This window comes from Talpa occidentalis, unplaced genomic scaffold, assembly GCF_014898055.3.
Source record: "Talpa occidentalis isolate TD23 unplaced genomic scaffold, MPIMG_talOcc4v2.1 talOcc4.6, whole genome shotgun sequence".
Lineage (NCBI taxonomy): Eukaryota > Metazoa > Chordata > Mammalia > Eulipotyphla > Talpidae > Talpa > Talpa occidentalis.
The window spans coordinates 22,169,517-22,192,761 of NW_023604972.1; the positions used below are offsets into that span (position 1 = coordinate 22,169,517).

General features: G+C 36.7%; 1 protein-coding gene across 6 annotated transcripts in view; it reads left to right on the forward strand.

Annotated features, from left to right (window-relative positions):
- Positions 1-16,171, forward strand: part of N4BP2 (NEDD4 binding protein 2) — a 59,342-nt gene extending 43,171 nt beyond the window's left edge. For all 6 annotated transcript variants that reach the window (XM_054688451.1, XM_037530797.2, XM_037530798.2 and 3 more), the window contains 4 exons: positions 6,548-6,736; positions 8,258-8,426; positions 11,388-11,511; positions 12,755-16,171. In XM_054688451.1, coding sequence (XP_054544426.1) covers positions 6,548-6,736; positions 8,258-8,426; positions 11,388-11,511; positions 12,755-12,800 — 528 coding nt within the window. In that variant the 3' untranslated portion in view covers positions 12,801-16,171. The remainder of the gene's footprint in view (positions 1-6,547; positions 6,737-8,257; positions 8,427-11,387; positions 11,512-12,754) is intronic.
- Positions 16,172-23,245: the final 7,074 nt, after the last annotated feature.

Genomic DNA, 23,245 nt, shown 5'->3' on the forward strand with positions numbered 1-23,245 from the left:
ATATGAAAATAAAATTTGTTGAGGTGATTTAATGATTCTTTCTCACCAGTTTGACTAGATTGGAAATTTAACCACTGATAGTGTATTTGATTTTAGAATATTTGTTTAGTCAAAATAATGTGTTTTCCCTCCAGTGTCATTCATTGTGTATAACAAGTACTTGAATTCCTGTAATTTTTCTGTGTCCGCTGTACACAGTAGTGTGTGAGGCTTAATTGAATAGTGATGGGTTGTTAATATGATGGATCTTAGGGTATAAATCTGTAGGCAGAAATATTTAACCATCTGAGAAACTGTCTACCTTTTTACACCAAAGCTATTGTGCTATTTGACATTCCCATCAACAATGTATGAGGGTTATTTCTCCACATCTTCTTTTTCTTTCTATTATTTCTCTTTTTTGATTATAGCAATTCTGGCAGTTGCAAAGTTGTTTTAAGGGTATTTGGGATTTGTTTTAATCAAGTATGGTAATAAGATGTGTAGATGTGGGGATGTTAAAGAGAAAGTGTAGTATATGCACAGAAACCCAGAAACTAGAAGTATCACCTACCACCCTACCACATCAGGCAGCACCAGCATTGAACAGGAGGCCGGAGTAAAGGGCAAACATGGGCAAGAACTTTTAGTATGATATCTGTGGGAGGAATGGGCGATACAGGAAAGCTGGATTAGCATTGACTTGTTTGAATTCTATCAACCTGCTCTGGGTGCATCAGGACTAGTTTTCTGGTACCTGTGCTGGGTGATTAGAGTATTTGGATGGTAGTCTGGAGTGTGAAAACCCCATAAAGGATGTGGTTGGGGGTATGGACTCTAGATTGGCTGGTTTGCATATGTAAGTTATATTAGCAGACTAATTGTCTACTTTCTTTAGGAATTAGTGAACCTGTAAGGGTGGAGGGGTAGAGGTAAAATAGGGTTGGTGGAGCTCTCTAGGGCCTAACAAGCCCCAGATGCCAAAGAAAGCCATCAGAACACAGGAAATAAAAGACATGGTTAATATAGAAGTGTTATCTCACTGTGAGTTGATTTGGAGTTTCCTGATGACAGATGATGTTGAGCATCTTTTTATATACTTGTTGACTTTTTGTGTATCTTTTTAAAAAATGTAGATTTATAACCTTTTTGCCTACTAAATTTTTATCTGCTTAACATTTTTCAAGTATTTTATATACACAAGATACCCCCAAGTCCCTTATCAGATATGATAAATTGAAAATGTTCTAAAGATTGTCTTTTCACATTTTTGATGGTGTCCTTAAGAATACAAAGTTTTGAAGTTTGACAATTTGCAATTTCTTTTGTTGCTTATACTTTTATCATATCTAAGAAACTCTTGCCTATTCCAAGGCCTTAAAGATTTACATCTATTTTTTCTTCTAAGAGTTTTACAGTTTAAGTGCTTGCATTTAGATCTTTGATCCATTCTGAATTAGTTTTTGTATGTGATGTGAGTTTGGGGTGGGGGTGGGGTCCAAGTTCTTTTATCTGCATCTGCACGTCCAGTTGTCACAGTACTACTTATTGCAAAGACTATTTCCCCATTGTATTTTCTTAGCTCCCTTGTTGGAAATGAAGTGATTGTAAGTTTATTGTCAGACTTTCAATATGTCTGCTATTATACCAACCCACACTGTCTTAAATACTGTAACTTTGCAGTTTAGTCTTGAAACCAGGAGGTGTGTTTCCAGTTATTTGAAGATTGTTTGGTTACTCTGGGCCCCTCGCATTTCCTTGTGAATCTTCGGATAGCTTATCAATTCTGTAAAGATGGCAGCTGGAATTTTCATGGGGATTGTGTTGAATTTATAGATAATTTGAGGATTATTGTTATCCTAAAAATATAAATCTGTGAACATGGGATATTTTTCAATTTATTTAGGTATTTGTAATTTCTTTCAAGAGTATGGTGTCATGTTATTACATTTTTTATGTCTTTATTTCTAAGTGTTCTTTCTCATGTTATTATAAATGGACTTATTTTCTTATTTTTGGACTGTACATTGCAAATATATAGAAATATAATTTGTATATTAATCGTATATAGCTGTCAGCTTTTTTTAATAGGCCCTTATCATCTTGCTATTCTTATTAATAAAAATACTCAAGGATAACTGTGTCTTTCTTTCTTTTTTCCTTTATTTTACTATCAGTTAGTAGGTATATACAACTTATATAATTTTGGTATTCATGTGACATTAGTACTATATATGGGGCAGGGCTCAAGTGATGCCACTGATACCTGTGTTCTCCATGGATGATAGGTACAGTATATTTTAAGATGGAAAGAGTGTACAAGATGATGGTGAGACCTTCAAGACCAAACCAGGAGATCATTGTGGGTCATTATGGTGACAGAGGAAGTGATGAGGGAAAGGTGTGCTTGCTCACAGTTGGAGAGGATTGGAAAATGTTGCAGTCAGAAAAGGAAATTTTGAGGCATTGTCCAAAATACTAATTTCAAGTTATTCTGGAGATTTTCTTAGACTTTCTTTATTTCTTAGACTCTCACACAAAATGTGTCAGAGCAAGAATAAAAGTCTTTTTTAAATTGGTGAGCAGAATAGTCTGTCTTTGATATTCTGGAACCATGAGGTCCTACAGATATTAAAGGGATGTATCTTGGTACCAGATACATTCTTCTGTTTTCAAGAAATAAATGTTTCAAACTATGTTTTATTAATACTACTAACTCTTTAGCATTTAATAAAATTTAAAAGTCTGTTGCCATGGGAAATTTTTGGTATTATAGAGAATAAGTGGCACTAATTAGGTGAATTCTTAGGAAGTCACTATTTCACTTTGCTCTTGTTAATGAAGTTGTAATAAACCACATCACTGTGAGATAGATATAAAAACAATCTTATTTCAGGGCCTCCCCGGTGGCGCAGCAGGTTGAGCGCAGCACTGTGAAGCTGTCCGCAGCCTCTGCAGCGCAGGTTCGATTCCTGGCCGGCCAGGGAGATACCCACATGGTGCAGCAGACCTCTCCTTTCAGTAGTGTTTTTGGTCTGCCTGTTCTGCTCCCCGCTGTTTCTGGTGAATCCTCTCAGCCTCCACACCTCTGGCCTGTACCCCAGTTCTTGTATAAATAAATAAGTCTTAAAACAAAAACAAAACCAACCTTATTTTTTTTTTAAGATTTATTTATCTCTGGTACAGGCCAGAGATGCGGGGGTGGGGGGAGAAGTGAGAGGATTCACCAGAGACAGAGTAGGGAACAGAACAGGCAGATCTACTGAAATACACTGCTGAGGGGAGCAGTGGGCAAGTCAGGAGAGGTCTGCTGAGCCATGTGGGTTGCTCCCTGGCTGGCCAGGGTTCGAACTCGTGCTGCAGAGGCTGCGGATTGCTTCATAGTGTGTTGCTTAACCCCTTGCACCACCAAGGAGGCCCGAAGCCAATCTTATTTTAAAAGAGAATAGACACTTAAAAAAAAAAGCAGCTCTCATTATATAATCTCTCCCACCCCACCCCCCTTTTTATTTTTTTATGGGTTTATTTATTTGTTTGTTTTTATATTTATTTATACAAGCACTGGGTACAGTCAGAAGTGCGGGAGGGTGAGAGCAATCACCAAAGCCAGAGTGGAGAGCAGAACAGGCAGACCAGACGAAGTACACTGCTGAGGGGAGCAGCGGGCGGCAGGAGAGGTCTGCACGCCATGTGGGACCCTCTCTGGAGGCCGGGGATCAAACCGGGACTACAGAGGCTTCAGGCAGCTTCACAGCCCAGTGCTCAACCGCTGCGCCACTGGGGAGGCCCACCACCCCCCTTTTTAAAGGAAAGAAATGAAGGGTTTTCTTTTCATAAAACCAAACATGATTTGCATTTTTTTAGTATGAACACTAACAGAAAGTTTAATGCTATGGAATATTGATGTTTTAGTGTTAGGCACTATGGGCTTTTCAAAAGTATAGAAAGCAACTTAATTATCCCTTTCACCCAAAGTCTTTGATTTTATCAGGGATGGAATTCATACACTCCTAGACTATTTAAACACTTATATGAAACAAGTTTGTGATTATGTAATGGAGAGAATGACACAGGATATAAATTCTGTGAATATTCTTATGTAAAAGAGAACGCCTTGTGTTCCTTCATAAGATAAGCTGGGTATTTGCTGCAAAAATATATCAACTATTCTCTCATTTACAGATTTTTAACTTTGGTAGTATGTTAGTAGCATAGCAATACCTTTATTTTATTCTTTTTTTTTTTTTTTAAAGATTTATTATTTATTTATTTATTTATTTATACAAGCACTGCGTACAGTCAGAAGTGCAGGAGGGTGAGAGAATTCACCAGAGCCAGAGCGGGGAGCAGAGCAGGCAGAAGGACCGAAGTACACTGCTGAGGGGAGCAGCGGGCGGCAGGAGAGGTCTGCGCGCCATGTGGGACCCTCCTCCGGGGGCCGGGGAGCAGCCGGGGATCGAACCGGCACCGCAGTGGCCGCGGGCAGCTTCGCAACCCAGCGCTCAATCGCTGCACCACTGGGGAGGCCCTATTTTATTCTTTCATTTTCCTTCAGTTCTTTAAAACCTCTAGAGTTTTAGGGACTAAGTGAGCAAAATTTAGCAAATGAAATTTTACAACCAACTACTATTATATATTAGACTAGTTTTTTCCAACCTGTCTTGACTTGTGAATTCTATTCTTAGGTAGGAAATTTGAAAAAGTGCTTTTATCCATTAGTAATATATAGTACATAATGCATACATATAATTTTAATGTAATTTATATAAAATGATTTTACATAAAAATTAAATCAGTATTAAAGATTATCATAGAGTACATTATAATTATATTCTTTGCTAATATTTTTAATTAATGACAGTTTTCAGCCATTAGAAAATTAGCAAATTTAGCAAGGATCCTACATTGTTTAATTTACTTTTAATTATAACAAAATGTGAATTGCTTAAAAACTTGAAAATTATTTTTTGAGGTTTCGGGATTGAATGTTCATAAAATGTTCATTAAATTGCTTGGCATGACATCTGATTCTTGGAAGTCTTTAAAATTTTTAAGGAAATTATAGTAATTATAATTATAGTAATTTATTATTCCTCTCTCCCCCTCTTCCATGTTAAGAAACGTATCAGATTGCTGTTGTAAGCAGCATTTTCAGCAAACAGCACTTTGGAGACTGGTATAGATGAAATGCCAATTTGGATATAGAAGTCACTATGTTTTGCTGTTTTTTTTTTTTTTTTTTTTAAAGATTTATTTATTTATTTATACAAGCACTGGGTACTGTCAGAAGTGTGGGAGGGTGAGAGAATTCACCAGAGCCAGAGTGGGGAACAGAACAGGCAGACTGACAAAGAAATACACTACTGAGGGGAGCATCGGGCACGGCAGGAGAGGTCTGTCACTCCATGTGGGACCCTCACTGGGAGCCGGGGATCGAACTGGCGCTGCAGAGGCTGCGGGCAGCTTCACAGCCCAGCGCTCAACTGCTGCGCCACCAGGGGAGGCCCTGTTTTGCTGTTTTTTAACATTGAATTTTTATATTCTGGATACATCTGGATGCATTATTATAAGAATTTTGCTTAGAAAAAACTTTTCTTATTTTGTGGAGAGCACTGAGGCAAATTTGCATAATAATTACTTGTATTTGTGCTTTAAATTAGTTACTTTAACTTTTTTTAATATTTGTTTATTTATGCATACAAGAGCTAGGGTACAGGCCAGAGGTGTGGGGGGTAAGAGGATTTAGCAGAGACAGAGTGGGGAACAGAACAAGCTGACTGACTGAAATACACTGCTGAGGGGTGCATCGGGTGAGCCAGGAGAGGTCTGCTACACCATGTGGGTTGCTCCCTGGCCTGCTGGAGATCAAACTCGTGCTGCAGAAGCTGGCAGACAGCTTCATAGGCTGTGTCTTAACCCCTTGAGCCACCAAGGAGACCCAGCTTTTACTTCTTTAAGGTCAATTTTGGATAGCAATTACTTGATGGGTGATTTTTCATACAAAATTCATTGAAATTTTTTAATAGTCTATACTACCCTAGTGACTAGTTGGTAGTTGGCTGACTGAAAACTACTCCATAAGAGTATTTTTGATGTTTACTAACTACTAGATGTAGTCATTCCACATGCCTTTTCTGTTTTAAAGAGAATTACTCAGTTTTATTGATTGGCTTTTTAAATGGAAATGTTTTATTATTGCTTTCAATAACTAGGCCCTTCAAATAGGTTTATAAACTAAAATTTGGAAAATGTTGCATAAATGAGTTTTATATTTTCTCTTGCTTTGATTTTATGATTAGATTGTATTTTGATAATTTTATGGCTTGATTTTATGACTAGGTTATGTTTTGATAACATCTAAAATAAGTAAAGACGGGATATCCTTTATGACATAAAGAAGTTAATGACAGTTACTAAGTGCATGGTTTACTAGGTAGACATTGGGAAGCATCTGTTTTATAAGAAAAGATGAAAAATAGCATAACCTGGTTTTCATATATATTTTTGGGAGGTAAAACTTGTGTTTTCTACTTTCTTCATATTTTACCTATTGTGTAATATCTTATAGACAAAGAAATCAAAAGAGACTGAAGATATGCTAAATGAGCCATCTTTCCAGGATTTTGAGTATCCAGAGTATGATGACTATAGGGCAGAGGCTTTCCTGCACCAACAGAAGAGGATGGAATGCTACAGCAAGGCAAAAGAAGCTTATCGGATGGGGAAAAAAAATGTCGCTACATTTTATGCCCAGCAGGTAAAGTGGAAAACTGATAATAATAACAACCTTTTTTTTGTCATTTATGATATCTGAATAATCTTCAGATAATTCTTTTTTTTTTTTTTTTAAGATTTATTTATTTATTTATACAAGCACTGGGTACCGTCAGAAGCGCGGGAGGGTGAGAGAATTCACCAGAGCCAGAGCGGGGAACAGAACAAGCAGACTGATGAAATACACTGCTGAGGGGAGCAGCGGGTGTGGCAGGAGAGGTCTGCGGCCATGGGGACCCTTGCCGGTGGCCAGCGATCGAACCGGCGCTGCAGAGGCTGCAGGCAGCTTCGCAGCCCAGTGTTCAACTGCTGCGCCACCAGGGAGGCCCTAATCTTGAGATAATTCATATTTGTATTGTGTTCTTTTTGGGGGGGGATGTATAGATTAAATAGGTGATGAAAATAAGGTGTCCTAATTTTCATAAGAGATGGATGTTTCTGAGAATTTCATCTCTCTTTGAAATATTCCATTTCCGTGGTGCTATCATGAATTGCAGTCCATGAATTCTGACAATTCATATTTTCTTTTAGGTTAGATTCTCTCAGATTGCAGTTTTCTGTAGGAAAGACAGCAGAATGTTAATATTGACTGTATAGGGCCTTGTTTGAAATTTTAGTAATGTATCAGTAACTTTTATAGGTTTTTTTTTAAAGAATTATTTCTTTATTGTAAGATTTTTATTTTATTTATTTTTGCATAGAAGGACTGGGGTGTAGGCCAGAGGTGCGGGGGAGGGGGATGAGAGGATTCACCAGAGACAGAGTGGGGAGCACAACAACAGGCAGATTGCCTGAAATACACTGCTGAGGGAGCAGTGGGTAGGAGAGGTCTGCTGTGCCATGAGTGGATTAGCTCCCTGGCAGGGGATCAAACTCAGGTCACTTTGCCATGAGATGCCTCTCGTGGTGGTACCGCTGAAACTTAACCCCTAAGCCATCCTGGACACCCCCTCACTTTTATAGTTTGAAAAGAAAATTACGTTACTATATTTCAGGGAAGCAAAATTTGGCATGGTATTACAAGAAACATGCCTGATATACTTTTAATTTTTGTGGTTCCATATGGCTTACTTTTTCATGATAGGCCAGCAAAGGTATCAAAATGGTATAACCCTATGTACCTAATAACAAACCATGTGAAATGACTATAAGGCATTGAAATCAATGAGACCCAGAATTATCACAGGGTAAACCAGTGTTTTCCTTATGAAACAGGAGGTGTTTATTTAAGTTTGTCACATAATTTTCAGTCCAGAAGATATTTTAGAAATGTGATTCAGTAGTTTTATGAATTTTATTATTGATTTACTGAAATTCAACCAAATTTTGGTGAATTCTTGCCTATTAACCAATTGCATGATGGGTTAAAATTTTAGATTAACTGTTCTCTCTCTATCTCTCTCTCTTTTGGCTCTACCAAAAATGAGGCATTTTTTTTACTTCCTCATCTACTTAGAGTAACAAATATCAAAAGCATTTACTGGTGATGTGTTTATAATTCTAGGGTAGTCTCCATGAGCAGAAGATGAAAGAAGCCAATCACCTTGCTGCTGTGGAGATCTTTGAGAAAGTCAATGCCTCCCTGCTGCCACAGAATGTTTTAGACCTCCATGGGTTGCATGTGGATGAGGCTATAGAACATTTGACGACAGTTTTACAGCAGAAAACTGAAGGTAGGACTGTAATAGTGACAAATTTTCTATTGATTATATTGGTATATCTTGCAAATTCTGGAGAGACTCTTTATCATGCTTCCATTTGTGTGTACTTCACGAAATATGTTAAAAGTATCTTGTTGGTTTAACATTTGTTTCCTTGTATGTTTATTAGCAGACATTCTTTGATATAGAGGATCCCACTTCCCCAGTTGTTTTTTAAAATAGAATTTTAGAAATCTTGGAGAAAAATCTATAAAACAATAATAAAGATTAAAAAAGATAATTTAAGAACATTTAAAATTTATTGCTTAATATGTAGAAAAGATAAACTTATGGGAGTATTATAAAAGAATATGCTTTCTATAAAGGATGAATTAATCATTTACTCAGTAAAAATTAGATTATAGTCTAGGTATCAAAGAGTTACAGACACAAAGTCCCTGTCTACGAAGTGTTCTGGTCCAGGGCAGTAGATAAAATAGTTACATAAATAATTAACATTGTGATAAGACAGTACAGATTGCTACAAAATCCCTACATACTCTGTCCCTTGCTTGCCTTTCCAATCTCATCTTGTGTTTTGGTGCTTCTGTATGTTGACCTCCAGACTGTTAGGTTTCCTGTAAATAGCCTCTGTTAGTCTTCATATATATTACAGTCTCTATAAAAAGCTTATTGTATAATTTATTGTTAAATATCTGTCTTTCTGACCAAGAATTGAGTCAGTGATGATTATTTACTTTATGTACTATCTTTCATTCCATAGTCAATGAAACTTGAATAAAAGATTGAGTAAAAGATAACTGACAATTTTAAAAGTTTAATAAAATGGAAAATAGTAAGTGTTGTTAAAGATGTGGAGAATTGGAACTTTTATATGGTGTTGGTGGAAATGTTAAATGGTCAGGTTAAGCATACATATCATATGACTCACAGTTCTGCTTCTAGATATGCACACAAGAGAATTAAAAGTACAATTCATAATAACAGAAAAGTGAAAGCAACCCAAATGTCCATCAACTGATGATTGAACAGATGCAATGTGGTCTATCCATCCATTGATAGAATATTATTCAGCAATTAAAAGAAATGAATACTGGGCCTCCCCTGGTGGCGCAGCGGTTGAGCGCTGGACTGCGAAGCTGCCTGCAGCCTCTGCAGCGCCGGTTTGATCCCCGGCCACTGGTGAGGGTCCCACATGACTTGTGGACCTCTCCTGCTGCACCCGTTGCTCCCCTCAGCAGTGTATTTCGTCTGTCTGCCTGTTCTGTTCCCCACTCTGGCTCTGGTGGATTCTCTCACCTTCCCATGCTTCTGACTGTGCCCAGTGCTTGTATAAATAAATAAATAAATAAATAAATGAATGAATCTTTAAAAAAAAAAATAAAAGAAATGAATTATTGATAAATGCTACTGTATGGATCTACCTTATAAACATTATGCTATATGAAAGAAGGCTGATACAAAGGCCACATATTGTGTAATTTCTCTTTGTATAAAATGTCCAGAATAGATAAATCTATAGCAACAGAAAGTACACTGGTGATTGCTGAGGCTGGAAAGCAGGGAATGAAGAATGACTGCTAATGGCTATAAAATTGTTTTTGAGATGATAGAAGCGGTAGTCATTGCACAATGTTATAATATCCTAAAAACCACTGAATTCTACATTTTAAAATCATGAAGCTAGTTATGTGAATTTCATCTCAATTAAAAGTAATTACAGGGGAAAAAGAGTTAAAGCAACTTGTGTAAAGTGATGTGTGGTCTGAAACAAGAACAAACTTTTCTGGAAGCCAAGCCCATCTTGTGTATGCAGCCACCTATGGTAGCTTGTAGTTACTGTAAGTTCCCACCAGATGGTAGTATTGTTGACTAGACAAGAGGGAAAAATTTGTGGCTCTACCCTTCCTTGCTTTTAGTTATAAGATGAAAGGATTAGGAGTAAAAAATATTAAAGTAGGTATCCAAAACATATACCTTCTAATTGAAATATACACCACCACCATCTATGAAGTCTTTTTGCCCCAAATAAACCAGAAGCAAATATAGCAGGCCTTTAGTTCTAACTATCCTTTGATAGAGACTTATAGGGAACAGAGGAACATGTTGAAAGGCACCATGGGGATACAATACCAGCAAAATCCAGACTGTGCAAATTTAGTGTAAATAATCTATTTCCTAACAAATTGTAAAGAAAAACATGGGGGAGAGAGCCTTCAGATTAAAAGTTACTTAAGAAAATAGTCAACCAAATGCACTGTGTATTTGTTTTAACCCTGATTCATACAAATCACTGTAAAGACATTTTTCTGAGACTATTGAGGGAAATATTTAGCCACTTTTAGAAACTGATATTAAAGAACCATTAAAAATTTTGTAAGACATACTGGTAGTTATATACATATTTAATAGTCCTTGTCTTTTTGAAGTAAATACTGAAATTTTTATAGTTTAAATGATAAGAAGTCTGAAAATATGGCTTAAGTAGTTTTGTTAAACGTGAGAAAAAGTGGGAATAGCCTAAATTTGGGGAGCCTACACACATACATGAATTCATTCTACAAATATCCTTTTTTTGAGGCTTGTGAATCAACTAGAGAACCTTTTCAGAGTAGTAAGTGAATTATTGAAAGGTGAGATGGTGTAAATAAATGACCTAATAATGAGGGGAGTGGCAGTGAAGGTGTCATTAATATTATTAGTCATTATCCTTTCAGAGAGAACTGAAGATCTCCCTCTCTCCCTATAGGGGAAAAAGTCCCACTATAGTCTTTAAGCAGATAAATTGCTATGAATCTTCCATACTTATAGCATAGATAAAATATGTATTTTGAAATATTAATTTGGGTCTTTTTGAAGCAATAAATTCCTAGATATCCATGAAAATGATTTCATATGTGTTTGAGTAGTTAAGGTTTACTTTCTGTTGAGAATGTAAAATGAGTTTTAACTGGTCCAATTTCTGTTGTACAGAATGTAAGCAGAGTGGAGGTAAGCCCTATCTTTCTGTGATTACGGGAAGAGGAAACCACAGCCAGGGAGGAGTTGCTCGCATCAAACCAGCCGTCATTAAATACCTCACAAGCCATAGTTTCAGGTGAGTATAGATTTCTGTTGTTGCTAATGGCAGTTACCCATATATAGCTAGTAAATACTGAAATATGCTCACAGTGAAGTGTTAAAATAGTTAACTAAATTTAGCCATCTGATTTTGGAAATCCATGCTTAAATTATAATGTAAAATTTTCTGCTGGATTTATGATGTCCATTAAATCACAAATGGTGGGGAGGAGATGTTTGTTGTTGACATGATCATCTGATAAATTTTTATCATAAATTTGAAATCTTAAAGGAACGTAAAATTTAATTGGGTTTCTTTGATAATGTATTATCCAGCATAATCAAATTATCCATATCATAATTTAAGCTTTATTTCATTGAAAGAAAAAAATGTATTTGTGGGTTTTGTAAGGAACTGATGGCTTCTGCTAAAATATAGTTATAATTTGGTTGTGTTTAAACGTTAGCAGAAATGTACCAGATAAGATGAATTTATGCATCTTACTAAATATAAGTTAAATGTCATTAATGATCTGAGCTGACAAACATTAGGTGATTATTATTCAGTAATAGAAAATGAAAAGAAATGTCCAAAAATAAAGATCTGTTGATAGATATATTCTCAGAGAAGGTTTATCATGAAGTACCCTTCTTCTCCCAGTTCTAGCTTCAATTAGGGCAGCGTATTTTGTTTATGCCATGTACTAAAGTGTTGCTAGACGAGTAGCTTAATTCTGAGCCTGAAAACAGATGACGTTTCTGTCAGGAGTAGTTAGAGCAAAAGGGGTAGTTACACCAAAACCATATCATGTTGGGAGTAATGATCGGTTTTTGAGACCAATGTTTCTTTAAATAAATTTCAGACTGAGGAAATGGAAAGATTTCATGGCTTGATGAATCAGTAACCTATTATATTGGAGATTTCTTCTTGGCACTGACTAATGCACAAAAATAATGTAATGTAGACATCACCTTCTCCTTTATACAGCATGTTCTTTTTCATGAAGGTCAAATTCAGGCTTGACAGTTTTAGAAAATTCCAATTGTGATAACTACTAATTTAGGAGTAAACCTTAGCTTTAGGATTGTATTTATTTTTACAATAGATTAAAAGGACCAAAAGCATAAATATTGGTCCTGAATATTGACTTTTTATTGACTTAATAAAGGAGAGTACTTTGATGATATATTTAGCATAGGTCCTTGGGATTGATTATAAGATGTATTTCTTTATCATTGTGAAATTTATCTTTAAAATAATTCTTTTCTCATTTCTGCAGGTTCTCTGAAATTAAACCAGGGTGCTTGAAAGTCATGCTAAAGTAAAATAAATGTCCTTGACTTAGAAGTGTGAAGGTTTGTAGGTTAGAATTAGTTTTATTTGCAGTAATTTAGTCAATTTTACAGTAAATGAGTTTTATTAGAAATAATGTCATTATAAAACAGAAAAACATGATGATGTTTTTCAAAATGCAAGAATTTAATTTTTTACTAAATTAAATACCAAATATGTTGTCTGTTAAAAATGTTAGAGGTTTTTATTGATTACAAAATGTCTAAGAAAATTAACAGCTGCAGTTTTTAAAGTTTGAAGTGCTCTGATTCTCTCGGAGAGAAAATGTTACCTTTGTAGTAATTGTTTAACCTTTACTAAAATTCTAATGACTTCCATGAAAGGTATTTAACATGCTATGAGACCTGGTTAGTAACCTTCAAAGACTTGTGAAAAAAGAAGAAATAGAAGGAGTAATGTTAGTAAGGAGATAAAACAAAAACTCTTGAATGTGTTTTGATTTCAAAACTAAATACATAAAAATCATTTTATTATATCCTGCAGAAAGGAAAACATAGTATTGTACTTTTTTCTGTTTTGTATATGACCTTTTATTCCTTTCTTTTGTGTGTTTGCATTTTCTGGGAGGAAAGTTGGGATCTGAGATTATATTGCAGTTTTATACCTTCTATCGACTTAAAAGATTTGAGAGAAGGAGAAATGGTTAGGTATCAACCAAGTGTTGCTGTTTTATAGAACTGCTTCTAGAACTGTGTATGTGGTATTCAGGACAGTGTTAAAGAGCTATATTTTATATTTAAGGCATGTAACTTCTAAACAGCAGTAAATCAGAATCCTGTTAACTTAAATGTAGAAAACATTTTTTATATAATCATAAAAGGAATCCTTACATCTTAAAATTTTTTTACGTTTATTTTTAAAAGTCAACTTTCTGAAGGGAAACTTTCATTAACTTTTGTTTTTTTTTGTGAACTAAAATGTCCTATTAGTGTGTTAATTATATTTTCACTTACACAGGTTTAATGTTGTAAAGTATAATTTTCCAATATGAGGCAGTGGCTTAAATATATTTGACTTTGGAATGGAGAATGTTTTCAGCATATATAACTTTAGCATACAATTGTGTTGCTTTTTGATATGCTTAAAAAAATCATTTAGATCAAAAATGGTGGAATTTGGGCTGTTGCTGAAAGAATCCTGAATTACTGAATGATTTCCCAAAAGAACAAACATTACTTGAAAATAAAATTCAAAACCATGTTTTTTTTATAAATCACAAAAGCATGCTTTTAATGAGGAGCTGTATTATTGAATTTTATTTCCACACACATTGTTTTTTATTTAGAAATGGTTAGTCATTGGCATTGAAGTATTGTTCACATTCTTTTTTTGTAATTGTTAAAAGAAAAAAGCCAACAGTTTGACATGTTTTTGTAATGCCTAGAAGAATTGTATATATTAAAAATAAAAGTAATTCTTTTAAAAAGTTATTACAAAACTGTAATTGTTAGTTAATGAAGTATTTCTATATATAAATCAATCTGATTTAAGAGATCTGAATAACAATACTAAAACCTGGAGTTATTAGAGTATGTGCAGCTGCATACTCACTCTTTGTGCTTTTGTATTTCCTCACTCAGTTTAAAAAGATCATCTCTTTTTGACCACTTCAGCTAGACTTATTTCAATATTATAATTAATGTGAAGCAGTGAAAAAGAACAAATGAGGTATTTTGTGGGTAGAAGTCAAATGTAAGAAGCTATGCTTTTATACTTTATTAACTTTAATTTTATGTCTTATTTTGGTAAATCTAGTGATATTTCTTAATCATTATTTATAAATACATAGGCAAATTTTGAGCATCATAAGTGTTTTATGAAGTTGTTTAATCCTAAACTGCCTCCCATCCTACTATCTGACATAATTTAAGTGACGCATAATTATGAAAGAAAATTTTATAATCTCTCCTTTCTTGTTATGCCCATTTCTAAATCACATATGCCAAATGTAAAGATAGTTTGGGGATTATCAAATTTTTCTCCTTGCTCATGTCTAAATATTCTGTGTATCAAAGCAAAGAGTGTATGAATTATCTAAGTTTTCATGTACTAGTGTATTTGTGCCAACACATGACTCTTTAGAGGGCTGTTCCCAAGAGTGTTAGTATTTTAAAAGTACAACATTTCTGTATTTTGAAGGTTTTAGTAACAGTTTTATCCTTTCAGTGGTCTCTTAACAATATCTACAAGGGGAATAAAGAGAACTAATGTGAAATAGGACTGAGGGGATTCTTAACAGTATTTTAAATCCATTCACTTCCTTGATTCAACATGAGAAATAGAAGTGGGTGGCCTTATATTTATTGGCTGTTCATATCTCTGTTATTTTTAAGTTGGTATTTTTTAACTTATCAGTGTTTTTATACATTTGCAATTCTATAGCCTTTAAATATAGGACATATAGTGGAAATCCTAACATTCTTTAAACTGTGTATTCTAACATCTTTTGAGAAGACAAGCTAAACAGTACTGTTGGATTGTTTCCAGTCCTTTGTTTCAGTCTTTTTCTTTTTAAATTCTTATTTTTTGTATGTTTAGAAAAAGGACACATATAATAGTAAGACTGAATTATTTCTGAGCTGGAAATTGGAAACCTTGAACTCAGGAAATTGCTTTGACAATGTTTTAACTGCTCTCAATTAAAAAAAAAATGACAATGTATATATAAAAAAGACAAAAATGATGTGTGCTGTTTTTTCCAAGTGCTTTTTCTAAGTGCTTTTCCATTGTGCAATGAGGTGAAGTTTGATAATTTTTCTGTGTGGTGGTTAAATATTGCTTATTTTTGTTTACATGGTAAAGAAGAAAACATCTAAATGTTTGTGTGGCCAGAAGTGCCATTTAAAAGGTAAAAGTAAGTTTTGTAGAATGTATGTTAATGGTGCTTATTTTTAAAGTGTAATTCAAGTTTACAGTATTGCTTAATGCCTCTTTACAGAATTTAATAGAGAAACAGGCTAGAAACACATCTACATTTTCAAGAGCCTTTTATAACTTCACATTATATGATAACAAATTATATTATTTTCCTTAAAGTTGAGCGATTGACTTTAATGGTCCAAATGATGAACCTGTTATTAACAAATGATTGAATTAACCATCAGACTTCTTGTTAAAATACAATATTGCAGCTGTCTTAGAGAATATATTATAAAAATGTCAGCCAGTATACCAGAAACAAAATGTTTTTATTTGTACTATAAAAAAATGTAATTTTGCTGTTAACTGTACTTTTTTATTAAAAATGTTTTATAACTTTGCTTTTAAAATTTCTTATGAAACCATTTGCAAATTACATACTTAATTTAATAAAATACTTTAGCCACAGTCCAGTGTGAGGAAATCTTTCATTTGATGTGGTAGGATTAGTGGTTTAAATATTAAAAGGTATTTTTATGCATAACTTTATAATTTCAGGGTAAAGAGTCACAAGAATGTTATTTCTGTGCCACAGCTTTTCTTCTTGTTTAACTTCTCTTGTTCTAGCAAACAGGAGTCCATTTTTGAATAAGATAAATGGATTAGTTAGGTTTATCGCTTCACATCCTTGTATCTTTTGTCTCTAAGGGACTCAACTAATTATTTATTTTAAGATTTATTTATTTATGCATACAAGAGCTGGGGTACTGGCCAGAGATGCAAGGGGTGAGAGGATTCACCAGAGACAGAGTGGGGAACAGATCAGGCAGACTGACTGAAGTACACTGCTGAGGGGAGCAGCGGGCGAGACAGGAGAGGTCTGCTGCACCATGTGGGTTGCTCCCTGGCCGGCCCGGGATTGAACTCGTGCTGGAGAGGCTGAGGATTGCATCACAGTGTGGTGCTTTAACCCTTTGTGCCACCAGGGAGGCCCTGATAAAGTATTTTTTTAAAGCACATACATACTTAAAAGCAAAAAGATACTGGAATCATGCCACCTAAGGTCGAGAAAATGTATTTCTATCAAACCTGGTGTTTTTCCAAACAATTATCTAAGTGAAATCCTGAAGGATTAAAGACATAATTAATGACAGAAAAAGATATAAAATTGGCAATGAAAGATAAGTTTTAAGAATTCATTTCTGAACCTGGATGAACCTTAACATAGAATATTTCTTAAGTTTGCCATTGGCTATTTTCCCCCACAATTAGACAACTTTGAAATTGGTATTCATGTTAATATGTGGTATCTGAGATTCCACTTAAATAGAAGTAATTTTGGAAAACATCTTTGTTACATAGTGGTGGGGAGGAACTTAAAACCCCAGAAAGAGCACCCCTATGTTTATAGCAGCACTATTTACAATAGCTAAGCTTTGGAAACAACCCAAATGCCCAAAAATAGATGACTGGATCAAGAAGATGTGGTACATATACACCATGGAATATTACTCAGCATTCAAAAAAGATAAACACATGCAATTTGCAGCAACATGGATGGCGCTGGAAGGGATCATGCTCAGCGAAATAAGCCAGAAAGAAAAAGAAAAATACCGGATGGTCTCATAGCAGGAATTTAGAAAACTTAAATAAGGGACCAGGAAAATGAATATAAGAAAGAAAATATCAAAATCGACAACTATGAACCAGAGACACTCTATGGGGGGTGGGGTGCGGGGAAAGGAGGGCTTGGGGTCAAAATAAGGGGGTTGTAATTGTAAGGGGAATATAAAAAATAAAATTTAAATTAAAACAAACAAACAAAAAAACCCAGAAAGAAGCCATAAGACAAGAGATAAATTTGAGGACAAAAGGGTTTTTTCCCACTGAAGAATGTCATTAGGAGAAAATATTTGCAGTGTCTAAATGACAAGTGACGAATTTCTTAATATAAGAAGAACTATAGAAATAAATTCTAGTAGGAAAGTAGTCAAATTCTACTTTCACAATATTTTTGTTTACAGAAGGGAAACAAAAAGCCAATAAGCCAATAAAGAGATGCCCTATTTTATTCCTAATAAGTACAATTAAAATAATGAGATATTCTCTCATGCTTATTAGTCTGGCAAAATGCAAAACTGGATAATATTAAGCTTTACTCATGCACCACTAATGGGAATGAACACTTGTGAGAGAACTGAGAGCAATCAAGTAAGACTTAGCTCAATATTTGTATATCCTGTGGCACACCAATCATTGTTGGATATGTCCCAAAGAAATTTTTACAATGGGCTACAAAGATGCAGCAAATTGGGGGTAATAGGGCTTTTTGAGTGGGGGAAATGTGAAGGCGGTTGATAATACGCTATTGAAGGCTATGCAGGGTTTAGAAGCAGAGGTGGTTATGTACACATGGCAACATGGGTAAACCTTGAAAACAGTACTGTGTGAAAAGATTTGTAGCCCAATACATGTGTGATGCAAAACTAAAACCAAGTGGAACCTAAATCTGATCAAGGCTGTAGATCCAACAACCAATTTATAGGGATTACAGAGGAGAAACGAATATGTCAAATACCCCCATGTGGGATACAAACCATCAAAATTCAGACTGGGACAAATACAGTTTTGTCAGAAAGGGAAAGAAACTCAGGAAAGGAACCTATATGCTAAGACTTAAGAGGCAAATAATTGCAACTTGCTAAACTTATTTGGGTGCAGGTTCAGCAAAAACCAATTTTTAAAATGACAACGGGCAATGTGAACATTCCTTAAGGAGCTTTTTTTAGGCATCATGATGTGTTTTAAATTTTAAGATAGTCTTTGCTTTTTGAAGGAGAGATACATCTTGAAATATTTACATAAAGTATTTTATTTGAATATTAGATAAAATGGTTGTGGGTTACCTATGAAATAAGATTTGTCTGCCTTGGTAAATTTGAAGCTGGGGTTGTTAAAATATACTCTGCTTTGGAATATGTTTAAAACCTTTTTTTCATAAAAGATTTATTTATGCGTACAAGAGCTGGGGTATAGGCCAGAGGTGCGGAGAGGTGAGAGGATTTACCAGAGACAGAGTGGGGACCAGAACAGGCAGGCAGACTGAAACACAGTGCTGAGGGGAGCAGCAGGTGAGTCAGGAGAGGTCTGCTGCACCATGTGGGTCACCTCCCTGGCTGGGATCCAACTTGTTCTGTAGTGGCTATGGATTGCTTCATAGTGCAGAGACTTAACCTCTTGTGCCACCAGGGAGGCCCTAAATTTAAAACTATTATAGGGGCCTCCCTGGTGGTGCAAGAGGTTAAGTCTCTGCACAACCTGTGAAGCTATCCGCAGCCACAGCAGCACGAGTTTGATCCCTGGCCAGGGAGCAACCCACATGGCATAGCAGACCTCTCCTGACTCGCCCGCTGCTCCCCTCAGCAGTGTATTTCAGTCAGTCTGCCTGTTCTGGTCCCTGCTGTCTCTGGTGAATCCTCTCACCTCCCTCCCCGACCCCTCCACCTTTGGCCTGTGCCCCAGTTCTTGTATGCATAAATAAATAAATCTTTAAAAAAACTACTATAAAAAGTATCATTAAAAAGTTTATAGAAGAGTTGGAGAAGTGGAATCAGCTCTGGAAGTGACTTCCAGAGCACTGAGGAATTAAACTGCCATAAAATCTGCCACCTCTGCTGTAATTAAAAGGTGAGGAGGAGTCTGATGGCCACTGTGGCACCATCACAACTCTCTCAGCATAGCCAGAGCTGGTGATTAGACACCGGGAAAGTGTTGCAGAAAAACCTGATTATCTTCACAATTTGACTTAATAGCAGAATTAGCCATCACAGTAGATCTACGGCCTTCAACTTCTGCTTCCGTCTCATAAAAGTGTATCCAGTTACTGGAAACTCTATTTTTACCTGCAAGGGATGGTGAAGGGGAGAGGTGGAGATGTTTGGGAAATGTAGTTTACAACCTGCCAGCCTCTATAGTACACAATAGCTCATTAGAAGTAAGTGGAGTTGGATGATGAGTTATCCAATATTCACTTCTCAGACACTAGCAATAAAATCGACATATTTATCCCCCAAATCCTTGCATGTCAACCGGGATATGTGAAAGTATGCCAAGGTATCACATGTCCACGATAAACTTAGTATCATGTACCTTATTTATGAAAACAAAAATGAATTAATTGTGGGGAATAATGCATGTCAAAATTATTTTTCTGGAGTGCCTTTCCCTAGAATAGTGGTTAAACTTTTATTAAATCTGAACAAGAATCATCTGCACTGTACCCCAGCTCTTGTATGCGTAAATAATCTTTTAAAAACATCTGCAAAGTGCTTAAATTACAAATTTCTCCCTTCCCTAAGGCTTCCTTAATCTCATTATGTCGGGTTCAGCATTTTAAATAAATACCCCAGTTGACTTTAATGCAGATGACCATACCTTAAAAAGTACCCTTTTGGGGGCAGCAGCCCTTCTGCCCACCTGTGCCCATACAGGTGTTTCTCTTCACAAACCTGTCCCTTTCAGGGGCAGCTTTTTCTGCCCACTGTGTCTGTTTCCCTCCTTTTTATAATAAACCTGCCCTTTAATATAAAACCTTTTGTATATATTAAAAAAAAATTACCCCTATTGGGATTGAATGCCATAAAGACATCATCTTTTACTTGTAAATTTACATGCAGCAATTTATTTAATCCATGTAACAAGCCAATGAGAGAAACAGGCACAAGGAGATTAAGCAATTTGCCTACGATTACACAGATAAGAGGTCATGGAACCAATATTCAAATCAAGACAATGAGGTTCAAAACCTGTGCACTTAACATGCTGCTGTACTACTTTTGAGGAGTGGTCTAAGAAGCTCTGACCTAGAATTTTTTTTTTTTTAAAGATTTATTTATTTATTTATACAAGATTGATTGATTGATACAAGCACTGGGTACAGTCAGAAGTGCGGGAGGGTGAGAGAATTCACCAGAGTCAGAGCAGGCGGAATGACGAGGTACACTGCTGAGGGGCGCAGCGGGCGCGGCAGGAGAGGTCTGCATGCCATGTGGGACCCGCCTCCGGTGGCCGGGGAGCAGCTGGGGATCGAACCGGCGCTGCAGAGGCTGCGGGCAGCTTCGCAAACCAGCGCTCAACCGCTGCGCCACCGGGGAGGACCAGACCTAGAGTTTTTCAGGGAGAAGACCAAGATACATTTTATCTGGACTATTGTAGTAAACTGATGAACCTTATGTTACCGGCAGTCTTCTCAAAGCCCGTGAGGCTTCATTGCAGATCCTTCAATGCCCTTTAAGATTTCGCAGAGTCTCTCTCCTCAAGGGTCCTGCAGCTTTCTTCCACTGCTGTTTTCCAAAACTACTCCTTCATTTTTGTTATGGCAATACCTCCTTTAGGTGCCAAAATCTGTATTCGTTCTCTATTGCTGTATTAAAAAGTACTACAAAATTAATGGTTTAGAACAACATTGAATATTATCCTCTGAATTTCCAATATTCTGGGAGTGGCCTAACTAGGAGGTTCTAAGTCAAAATCATTCAAGAGGTTGCACCCAAGATGTTGCCTAGGGCACCAGTCATTTAAATTTGGCAGAACGGGAATTCCAAGGTGGTGACTCAGTGAACTTGAAGTTTGGTCCTGGTTGTTGGTGGGATTCCAGTTTCTCCCCTTTATGGGCCTCTTCACAGGCTACTTGAGTGTCCTTGGAACATGACACCTTACCCCAAAGTGGCTAATCCCTGGGAGCAAAACAAGTTGCAATGCCTTTTATGACCTACTGTTGGAAGTCATACATTATTTTTGCCAAATTCTTTTTGTTGGAAACAAGTCACTTAATTTCAGTCCACATTCAACGTGAGAGGAATTGGAAAAAGGGTCAAAGAATTTGTGTACATAAAAACCATCAGGCCTACCATATTCCAGGCACCACTAAGTACTTTCAGATGTATCCAAGTTAATCTTTATAACCTCTCTGTGGGGTAGGTGTTACTGCCCATATAGCAGATATCATTGGCCTCCCCAATAGATATTCTTTTTTTTTTTTAAGATTTATTTATTTATACAAGAACTGGGGTACAGACCAGAGGTGTGGGGGGTGAGAGGATTCACCAGAAACAGCAGAGAGCAGAATAGGCAGACAGACCAAAAACACTGCTGAGGGGAGCAGCGGGCATGTGCGCCATGTGGGTATCTCCCTGGCCGGCCAGGAATCAAACCTGCACTGCACAGGCTGCGGACAGCTTCATAGTGCTGCGCTCAACCACCTGTGCCACCAGGGGCAGCCCCCCCCCAATAGATATTCTTGTCACAACTCTTTGTTCAGGTACCTGGTGGCAGTGTGCTGAGGAAATTTTGACCCCTCTCTAGCTCCAGAGGGTGAATTATGGTTGAAAAGGCAATCATGGTAATGCCATTGTAGGGGGAAAGGATGTCCTAAAGCTAATTCCATACAGGCTTTGTGGACTCCACCCCAACTCCAGACCAAAGCCAAAAGACACTGGGAACTACAAATCCCATCACCACCAAAGGGAAGTTTGCTGGGACCTGAGGGTGGGGTTAAGCAGCCAGGTTGGTATAAAGCCAGACACGTGGGCTTTAGGGGATTCCCTTTTTGGTTCTCCGCCAGCTCGCAGTGCTTGGCCAGCTCTGAGAGTGCCTTTGCGTTTCCAGGTCGGCGGAGCAGGTAGGAAGCATTAAAGACTTTATTTCCCTATTTTCTCCCTGAGTTGTACATTTCCTCAATTCCCTTTCCCTTGTAAATAAACCTTTCATTAACCTTTTGTGTGTGCCTGTAGTGGAGTATTAATAAGTCCCTTTTAAGCGCACGGGTGAGGACCCACAACCAGGCAACCCGTTTTATATCGGGGCTGCTCTGTAACACCATCTCCCTTTGCCAATGACTGGTGAAAGGGTGGATATATGACTAAGCCAATGGGACTCAAGAAGTTCCCTAGGAGGATTCACTTTACATAGGCACATTGGACAAAGTCCACTGTTCAATATGACTGTGTCTTTGTGATACCTGGGGTTGCAGTTGCCAGTGTTGTATCTAAAAAGATAAACCTAAGGCCCAAGTCAATTGCAGGATGACGGAGCAGAGAGATGAAGGGAATTTTATTCTTGATGACATCAGTGAGTCTGAATTAATCCTGGAACCAATCTTTAGCCACCTTGTTATGGGGGCAAAACGCTACTTTTGGTTGGGTTTCCTGATACATGTAGCTGAAAGCATTTTACAAGTTAGAAAGTGGACATTCAGAAAGATGATGTCACTTCCCCAAGCTTTCTCAGCTAATATATAGCAGAACCAGGTTTCAGACTGAGATCTAATATCCTAAAGAATCTGATGCTTGTTTATTGTATCTGTTAAGTTATTCAGCAGATCTCAGGACTCAGGGAGGAGAAACAAAGATACCAGTTGGGTGAAGCAGGTTAGTGACTGGCAGACGGTGTGGTAGAGAGTCACGTGAGTAGGAAGGGAGAAGGAATTTAGGCTGCTGTGAGCGTCAGGTTGAAATGGTTGTCTGAGGGATACAGACTGGGTAAGGAGTCAAGTGGAATC